The 10,198-nt window shown below is 36.3% G+C and overlaps 1 protein-coding gene across 2 annotated transcripts; it reads left to right on the forward strand.

Annotated features, from left to right (window-relative positions):
- The first annotated feature begins 723 nt into the window (after positions 1 to 723).
- LOC112782322 (uncharacterized) lies at positions 724 to 9,231 on the forward strand. 2 transcript variants are annotated; one of them, XM_025824671.3, is made up of 5 exons: positions 745 to 2,044; positions 2,158 to 4,271; positions 4,548 to 4,807; positions 5,362 to 5,952; positions 6,568 to 9,231. In XM_025824671.3, the coding sequence occupies exons 1-5, from the start codon at positions 1,963 to 1,965 to the stop codon at positions 8,990 to 8,992; spliced, it is 5,472 nt and encodes a 1,823-aa protein (XP_025680456.1). In that variant the 5' UTR covers positions 745 to 1,962; the 3' UTR covers positions 8,993 to 9,231. The 2 variants fall into 2 exon arrangements, with proteins under 2 accessions (XP_025680455.1, XP_025680456.1); XM_025824670.3 differs by having other exon boundaries at positions 724 to 4,271.
- Positions 9,232 to 10,198: the final 967 nt, after the last annotated feature.

Genomic DNA, 10,198 nt, shown 5'->3' on the forward strand with positions numbered 1-10,198 from the left:
AAAATGAAATTAAAAAATCAACAATAAAATGCTAACCTATAAAAAATATAACACATAGATATAGATATACTTTACTTAAAATACGGTACTGTCTATCCGAATAATCTTATATCTATAACTTTTAAAAGCTTTTTCATTTTTACTCCTAATGTTTAAATTTTATCAACTTTATCCCAAACTTTATAAATATCGATTTTACATCTAATTGTTTTAAATGTTGTCAAATATTGGTCATAGTATACGCATTTGATAATATCTTAGAGAGCAACACTATAGAGTGACAATTAATTTCAGTTAATATTATAGTAAATTATCAAATAAACTTAATATAAAATTTATTAAAAACGAACTTTTGTTAAATTTAAATTTTAAGTATTTTTAATTAGATTTTTAATGTTATTATTTTTAAGAGTTTTATTTTTTTATATTAAATATTGACTGCAAATTAGTTTTTAAAATATTGAACGTAAAATTGATACAATTTAATTATCATAAATAAACTTGAAAATTTTCAATAGATTTACATATTTCGAACAAAAATACCAAGAACATTAAAAAAAAATTATGACGAATTTATAAGTTTTGAGAATTTGTTTTTCCAGGAGTTTTGGTTTTATTTTAAGAATTTATAAATCTATTACAAAATTTTTCAGAATCTAATTTTTTATTATTAGAAAAAAAAAGAAAAAAAACTAAAGAGAAAAAGAAAAGTAGAAAACAATTAAACAAGTGAAGGCGCCAATTGGAGTCTCTCTCAGTCTCTCTCGTATCCCTAGACCGGTTATCCCTAATCCCTCTCTCTGCGGCGCCACCACCCACAAAACAAAACCCTCTTTACCTAATTACCTTTTTGTCCCAATCATTCTCTTGTTCATTGAGGCATTTCATCGAACATGTCATCGGCGAAGTGGCGTGCTCTTCAGCACCGCCACCGCTACACCTACAGCGCCGTCACCTTCCCCTCCTCTTTCCTCTCCGCACTCTCTTCCGTCCTCCCCAACCCCCTCTTCTCCAACTTCCACACCACCCTCCTCCAACTCACCACCCTCTCCTCCACCTTCTCCCAACTCTCCCACTCCAAACACCTCGCTTCCTCTTTCTCCCATCTCCTCCAATCCCTTCCTCAAGATGATCATCACCACCACCACCACCCTGCTCTTCTAGAAGCTTCCACACTCTACTTGGAGCTCCTCTTTCTAGAAAATTCCGCGCCTTTGCACCGGACTCTTGTCTCTGTGCTAGCCAAGGAGAAAACTTGGTGCCCTTTTATTGCTGGATGCTTCAAGAAACTCTGCGAGGATTATGCTGCCGGTGGCGGCAACAAGGGGAGCCGGTTTGCGGCCTCAAGGGCGGTGCTGTCGGTGCTGGGGATGCCCAAGTTGGGGTACTTGGTTGATGTGGTGAAGGAGTGTGCTGTGTTGGTGGGTTGGGATGTGGTGTGTGGCTTGGAGAGTGTGCTTTGTGAGACCAGTGATGGGTGGGCTAGGCCTTCCCCTATTGTCATGGAGCAGTGCCAGGAGGGTTTGTCTTGTTTGTATTACTTGCTGCAGAAGTTTCCTCATAAGTTTAGGGAAATCAGTGATGGTGCTGGTGATGGGAATTGTGATCGTAAGGGTGTTGTGGAGAGAGTTGTTAGTGTTCTTTTGAGTGTTTTGAGGTCGTCGGCATTCTCACGGGACTGCTTTGTGGCTGCTGGGGTGGCACTCTGTGCTGCCCTTCAGGTGTGCTTGAGCTCGCAGGAGCTTGGATTGGTGTTGATTCATGGTGTTTTTAACTTAAAGGTGTTGAATTCCAGGGTTGATTGCGGCAGTGGGTTTAGCAATGCCACTGGAAAGATTCCTTGTAAGGGCGATTTCTACAATGAAATGTGTAGTCTTGTTGTGCTAAGTAGGCTTTGTCTCATAAGAGGGATTCTTACCGCGGTTTCTAGGGACTTGCTTAACACTCATTTTGTGTCCATGGATGGTGGCTGTGAGGTTCAGAATTTTGAGGAAAGAACTATCAAGACTATATTGTATGATGGGATTTTGCCTGAGCTCTGCAGGTATTGCGAGAATCCTGTTGATAGCCATTTCAATTTTCATGCCTTGACTGTGATGCAAATATGTTTGCAACAAATAAAAACATCAATATTGTCAAATCTTACTGATCTTTCAGGAGACTATGATCCTATTCCTGAGGAAATGGGCATGCGAATACTTAGAATTATTTGGAACAACTTAGAAGATCCTTTAAGTCAAACAGTGAAACAAGTTCATCTCATTTTTGATCTATTCTTAGACATTCAGTCATCTCTTTGTAAGTCAGAGGGTAGTGAGAAAATTAACAAGTTCTTACAGAAGATTGCATTAGATCTTCTTTCCCTGGGGTCAAGATGTAAGGGAAGATATGTTCCCTTAGCATTGCTAACCAAGAGGTTGGGAGCAAAGAAAATGTTGAATATGAGCCCTGACCTGCTATTTGATACCGTACATGCATATGTAGATGATGATGTCTGCTGTGCTGCCACATCATTTCTCAAGTGTTTCCTTGAATATTTGCGTGATGAATGTTGGGAGACTGATGGCATTGAAGGTGGGTATGCTACCTATAGAGGTCTTTGCCTTCGCCCAATTCTTTATGGACTAGCTTCTGGATTCTCAAAACTTCGCTCCAATTTAAATACTTATGCACTTCCAGTTTTACTAGAAGTGGATGTGGATAGTATATTTCCTATGCTTTCATTCATCTCAGTTGGGCCAAGTGGGGATGAAAGTGGACTGCAATGTCCCGAGCATGTTTGTGGAAATATGGAATTGAATCTTGAACAGAGAATTGCAATTCTAGTTTCATTGCTCAAGGTATCTAGGTCTCTTGCTTTGGTTGAAGGAGATATTGATTGGTGTGAGAATCCTGACGAAAAGGAACAGATGGGAGTAGAAAAACATGCTTTTGTTTGCATAAAGGGTACACATGTTAAGATCCTTGTTCAGTGGCTAGTAAATGCATTGACACATGTTGATGAGTCACTACGTGTAGATGCTGCTGAGACTCTTTTCTTAAACCCGAAGACAGCAAGTCTTCTTTCTCATTTAGAGCTAACTCTAATGAAGGAAGCTGTACCTTTGAATATGAGGTGTTGCTCCACTGCTTTTCAGATGAAATGGAACAGCTTGTTTCGTAAGTTCTTCTCTAGGGTTCGAACAGCCCTGGAGAGACAACTAAAGCAAGGAAACTGGATCCCCCTTGAGCATAATAATTGTAACAAAGTTCTTTCTTCAAATGGGAACAAGGAATTGACAATTAAAAGAGCAGATGATCTCTTTCACTTTATGAGGTGGTTGAGTGGTTTCTTATTTTTTTCATGCTATCCTTCTGCCCCTTACAAGAGAAAAATGATGGCAATGGATCTCATCTTGACTATGATAAATACTTGGTCTATGAAGCCATCAGCTAGTGAGAACTTTAACAGTTCTTTCTCAGGAAATCATCTCTATCCTTACTGTAAGGGAGTGACTTCATCTGATTCAACTCTATTGTTAGTTGGCTCAATTGTTGATAGTTGGGACAGGCTGCGTGAGAGTTCATTTCGCATATTACTTGATTTTCCAAACCCACTTCCTGGAATTTCATGTGAAGCCATGCTGAAGCAGGTAATTGACTGGGCTATGAAATTAGTTTGCAGTCCACGTGTAAGGGAAAGTGATGCTGGAGCTCTAACTTTACGGCTTATATTTAGGAAGTATGTACTGGAGCTAGGTTGTTCAATTGAAGATTCATTTAATGTCATCCATTTAAGTTCAAAATCTGAATTGGTAAATGAGGTTAATCAGTCTGGTACATTCAGGAACCCTGTGATACTTTATATGAAATCAATGGTTGATTGGTTGGATGCTGTTGTGAGAGACGGAGAACAAGATCTTTCTAAAGCATGCAAGAACAGCTTTGTTCATGGTGTATTACTAGCTTTACGTTATACTTTTGAGGAATTGGAATGGAATTCTGATGTGGCATTGTCTAGCATAGCAGAGATGAGAAATTTGTTGGAAAGGCTGTTGGAGCTTATAATGCGGATAACTTCGTTGTCACTATGGGTGGTGTCTGCAGATGCTTGGTATCTTCCTGAAGACATGGATGATATGGGTGATGATGATAATCTTTTGGTAGAGATACCAGATGATGAGCATGAACACATGCCTTCATCTGAAAATGATAATAATTCAAAGCCCTCCCATGCTGCCAGATCTTCAGAACAGATTGTTATGGTTGGTTGCTGGTTGGCTATGAAAGAGGTACATAACATGAACTTTAAGGGAAATTTTATTTTCCTTTTATTATAATAGTTACAAGTTCTTGAAAAAGCTAACACAACATGAATATATTTCTAATTTTATTGCTAATTATTTATTAATAAGTATTCTGGGAAGATACCAACAACACAAAATTTACTTGTTAATACTGTTTCTTTTCAGACAAGAATTGAGTGAGGATTGTATATTCTATGATGTATAACTTTAAATTTCTCTTTTCGGATCCCAATTGTTGTTTCACTATGTTTTCTTCCTCAGGTGAGCCTTCTTTTGGGGACTGTCATAAGAAAGGTACCATTGCCAAGTAGTGCTTCTTCAGAGTTATCCGAGTCTGACAAATCTTCTGTTAATGCTGCTGGTTTTTCATCTGATTCTGTGCTTGATTTGGAACAACTTGAAAAAATTGGGAATCACTTTTTAGAAGTCCTATTGAAAATGAAGCACAATGGTGCAATTGACAAGACGAGGGCTGGGTTCACAGCTCTTTGCAATCGCTTACTTTGCTCTAATGACCCAAGGTATACTCTTATTGTTCTATTTATTCCATTAAATACTTTATGATGTTGCATTCTTTTGGTCCATATTCCTTACTTATCGTTCATGTCAAGTGAACACCGAGAACTCAACATATTAGAATGAATTTGTTAGAACCTTAGTAATCATTAGCATGCTTGGCCTATCAAGATAAAATATTAAAACTAACATATTACAATGAATGCCTCAAGTTGGTGGCTTTATGGTGATTCTTTATTACCTTACTCTATTGATAAATATTGATGCAGTTAGGTTTTCAAATCATATTTCTATTTTATTCACTTATAACATCGTAGGTTAACATGATGTAGAAAATGTGTATGATAATCAGTTGTGAAATTGTTGTTTACAATCTTGTTAGAGGTCATACCCTTGTACAAGTAATTAAGATTATTGGCTTTGTCATGTTCCTTATTCTGTATCATGAATAGATTACATTTGCTTGTCTTAATTGAGGATGGTTATATCATTATGACCAAATAATGTTTTCATAGATAGTATATCTTTGCTACTTCTTAAATGTATCTCTCCTTTTCAGACTTTGTAGATTGACAGAGTCCTGGATGGAACAACTTATGCAAAGAACTGTAGCCAAAGGACAAACAGTGGATGATTTGCTAAGAAGAAGTGCTGGAATACCTGCTGCATTTATTGCTCTATTTCTTTCCGAGCCAGAAGGAACTCCAAAGAAGCTTCTCCCACGAGCATTAAGGTGGCTTATTGATGTAGCTAGTGGGTCTATGCTGAATCAGATAGAAACTGATTGCTTAAGTGGTGACCCTTGCAAGTCAAATGGTTCAATGAACAAAAATGAATCTGCACACTCTGCTGAAAGAAATGTGAGCCAGGTGTCATCAAAGATCAGAGATGAGGGTGTCATTCCTACAGTACATGCATTTAATGTTCTAAGAGCTGCATTCAATGATACTAACTTGGCTACCGATACATCTGGTTTTGCTGCTGAGGCTTTGATTTTGTCTATTCGGTCTTTCTCTTCACAATACTGGGAGATTAGAAATAGTGCTTGCCTGGCTTTTACCGCTTTGGTTCGCCGCATGATTGGATTTCTCAATGTTCATAAACGAGAATCAGCTCGACGTGCAATAACTGGGCTCGAGTTTTTTCATAGGTATGACTTTGACTTTTGGATCTGATCACTCTATTTCCTCTGTACAACTCAATCCATTTAATGTTAATGTTTTTACAGGAGGAAAATTTGTTTATTGCTCTTCACTACTTTTTCCCCAGATTTTTGGGACTTTTACTTTTTGAGTTAATCATTTTCATTATTTAGTCCGCAAGAACTTTATGGTGTATTTGTTACTTTTCGAATATCTATTTTGCAAAATATGTTAGCTAAAGCATAAAATACCCTTTTCGGTGGAAGCAAAAGTAACAAATATGGCAACTACTGCAGTTGGGACCAACTTCTTGGTGTTATTATGTGAAAGGAATCTGGTATTATGAAATAAAAGGTAGACAAACAGAGGGAACGCCATTTATTTATAAATTTTTTTTTGACAATAAAGATAATGTTGACACTAGTTCTGGAAATATTTTGATGAAAACATGGGTTCACGGGCCTATGGGTTCGTTTTCTCAAGTTCAGGTTTACATTCAATAGTTGTAGCTCCATCAATTACTAGTATAGTAGTATGTATTTTCAGATATTGTATGAATAGTTTACTTTTATTAAACAGTAAAAGTTGACAATTATTGACTTTTAACTTGTTTTTGGTCCAAGGTACCCATCACTGCATTCATTTATGTTCAATGAACTGGAAGTTGCAACAGAGTTTCTGGGCCCTGCATCTTCAGGAGACTTGGTATCGAACCAGGGAAACAATCTGCATCCAAGCTTGTGTCCTATTCTGATTCTTTTATCGAGGCTCAAGCCTTCATCAATAGCTGGTGAAACAGGAGATAATCTAGATCCTTTTCTGTTCATGCCTTGGATTAGGAGATGTTCAACCCAAAGCAACTTACGTGTTCGTGTACTTGCATCTAGAGCTCTAACGAGTCTGGTGTCAAATGAGAAATTGGGATCAGTGCTTCTAAATATTGCTTCTGAGTTGCCCTGCATAGAGAACCCAGACAAATCTGCTACTTCTGCAAAGGAACCATGTACAAATAATGGTTCCTATAAGATTTCTTTCAACTCCATTCATGGAATTCTCTTGCAGTTGAGTTCTCTGTTGGATATAAACTGTAAAAATCTTGCTGATAACTCAAAGAAAGATCATATAATTGGTGAATTGATCCGAGTACTTATATCTAAGTCATTTATTGCAAGGCCTAATCATTGCCCTTGCCCGATCCTTAATGAAACATTCTTAAAGGTTCTGGATCAAATGCTTAGCATCGCAAGAACATGCCAAATAACAAAACATTTTTATCCCATTCGCAACCTGCTTTTAGAATTATCTGCGGAATGCTTAGATTTAGAGGCCAATGGATTGCCATATTATGACCCAACAGTTGCTGAACTTCGTGAACAAGCAGCCATTTCCTATTTTAGCTGTTTGTTCCAAGCATCCAATGATGAGCAAGAAGTAATCCATTCGTCACTGAAACATTCTCTTCCCAGTTCAAAAATGTTGCATAAACATGACTCAGAGAACGTTTCTGCCAGTCTTTTGGATAGGTTGATTCACTGCTTGTCAGACTCGGCATATGAAGTTCGACTTGCAACACTGAAATGGCTGCTGAATTTCCTAAAAGCAGCTGATTCTGGAGGTAATGTCTATGATCTTTCTAGTAAGGACATCAGGGATTTTCAGCTTTGGGCTGAAGCAAACCTTCATGGAACATTGGTGAAGATCTTGACATTAGAGAAACACCATAAATGTAAATATTACATCTTGAGGATCCTTGTAGCATGGAATTTGCTGCAGTTTGAAAAGGCAAGAGGTGGCAAATGCACCGGCACAACTTATGTTGGTGAAATGGACTTTGAGACTCTCTTTCAATTTTGGAATGATTTAGTTTCTATGTACAAGCAAATAAGACATGCAAAGACTCGAGAAACCCTTGTTTGCTGTTTGGGAGTATGTACCAAGAGAATTACCATGTTATTTGCAAGTTCTGTTCTATTTAATGAAGGAATGGAGAAACTTGTAAATAACGAGGAAATGCTTGTCTGGTTGTTTGAATCCATTGTTTACTTTTGTAACATGATTAAACAATGTAGTTCATCGTCTGAACCAGCAAGTATGCGCAAGGCAGCTGCTGAATCCTTGATAGCATCTGGTTTGCTTGAGCAGGCTGCACTTGTCGGCTCGCATGTTGTCAATAACCATGTTCCCTCAGGCACTTCATCTCTTGGTTTTGTGAAAAATGAAGCCGCAAATTTGTATGCTCATCAAGTACTGGATGCATGGTTCACATGCATCAAGCTTCTGGAGGATGAAGATGACTCTGTTAGATTGAGACTTTCTTTAGATGTTCAAAAGTGTTTCACTTCAAAAGGATTAAGCAGGAGCTATCCCTCTGGATCAGTTCCAACCCAAGTCGATAGGGTCATAAGATTCTGTTTCGACCACCTATCTTCCATCTTTGGTCACTGGATTGATTACTTTGATTACCTTTGTCAATGGGTATTACATGCTGCAAGCTATGTAGCAGCACCTAAAGGAGATCTTGTGAGGCAGGTTTTCGACAAGGAGATTGACAATCATTATGAAGAGAAGCTGTTGATCAGCCAAATTTGTTGCTCCAACATGGAAAGCCTACCTACTTTGAAGTCTTGGGCCCACAAAGATGAATTCAGGAGTTATTTACATGGATGGAGGATGAGATTCTTCCATCAACTGGTGTGGTATGCTGAAGAACATCTTGGGAAAGAGGAAAGTAATGTTTGGTTAGGAGGCTTGGGTAACCATAAAGATGCATTTTTGCCCTTGTATGCAAATTTACTTGGTTTCTATGCCCTCTCAAACTGCATTTTCCTTGTGTCTGGAAATAATGATGCCAAAAAGCTGTTATCTGATGTGGACATGCTTGGAAGAGCCATTAATCCATTCCTTAGAAACCCTTTAATTTCTAACTTATATATGTTAGTCCTACATTCACATGAGAAAATGATCACTGATGTTGCTGATGGCTTATTCCCTGAGATGGGATATGATTCTAACTGGGAGAGTTATAATGCTTATTTTCTTCTTGGTTAGGACTTTGTATCTAGTTGTAATTTAAAATTTCACAGGAGAGCCGTTTGTGAAAGGCTCAAGGAAGTTTTCAGTAGTTTGTAGTATTTATGATAATTGATAAGGGATTATTTGTTTTTTGAGAAGCTCAATTTTAATGTAGGCTAGTCACACTTTTGTTCTCTCACTGATTTGGTGCTGATCAAAATCTCTGCTAGTAACAATCAGTGTGTCTTGTGGTTTATGGATTCATGGTTGACAAATTTATGTCCACTCAATGTAATTCTTGTTGACAGCTTCATGGGAGAACTGTCATTCCTTTTAGGGATAGTTTTCATAGGTTAATATTATCATTTTGTTATTCTAAACTAAAGACAAATTTATTGATAAAATAACTCTTCAACACGATCAATAGTTACTTTGGGAAACACGATATAGATTACATATTATTGCTAGGTGGTAATTTATAATTGTTAAATTAGTTAGATATATAGATTACGGATTATTACATGGCAGCATGACAACTAAAAATTTTAATACTTCATTTTTCATTATGACATTTAAAAATGAAAAAAGAAGTTGCCTGTAAATACCTCTTATAAAAAATGATAATAATTTTTTACTGGTTCAAATAATTCAAAAATAAGATAGCTCACCCAAAATTTAAAAGAAAAATGTTACATGTATAATTTTTTTTAATCAAGTTTAACCAAGTTGAATAATAAAATTCGGGTGAGAAGAATGAGAATAATTTTTGTTGATGCTACACTAACTTAATTAGATTAAGTTTACAAAAAAAATTGTATGTATAACATTATTTGAATTTTACGAATTTATAAATAAAAATAGAAAACACTCAAACTATACACGCATTTGTTAAATACCAAAGTGTTTGATTTGAAACACACATTTAATCTCTTATACAATTTACTTAATAACTATTTTGAAAGCACGTAATTTTTCTCATAACTTCTCATGAATTACAAAATTGATTTGGTTTTTCTAATAAATTATCTCATTTTCTTAATCACTAATCATTTAAATTAAAAATTACGATGTTATTCCTTTCGTTTTAAAATAAGTGTTATTTTTATTTTTTTGATTTATTGAAAAATTAATATATTTGAGTAAAGGATTTGTCTCGATATATTAATTTTTTAATAAATTTAAAAAGTAAAAACCACACTTATTTTAAAATAGAGAAAAATATATATAAAATATCTAATATAT

This window comes from Arachis hypogaea, chromosome 20 (assembly GCF_003086295.3).
Source record: "Arachis hypogaea cultivar Tifrunner chromosome 20, arahy.Tifrunner.gnm2.J5K5, whole genome shotgun sequence".
NCBI classification, from domain to species: Eukaryota; Viridiplantae; Streptophyta; class Magnoliopsida; order Fabales; family Fabaceae; genus Arachis; species Arachis hypogaea.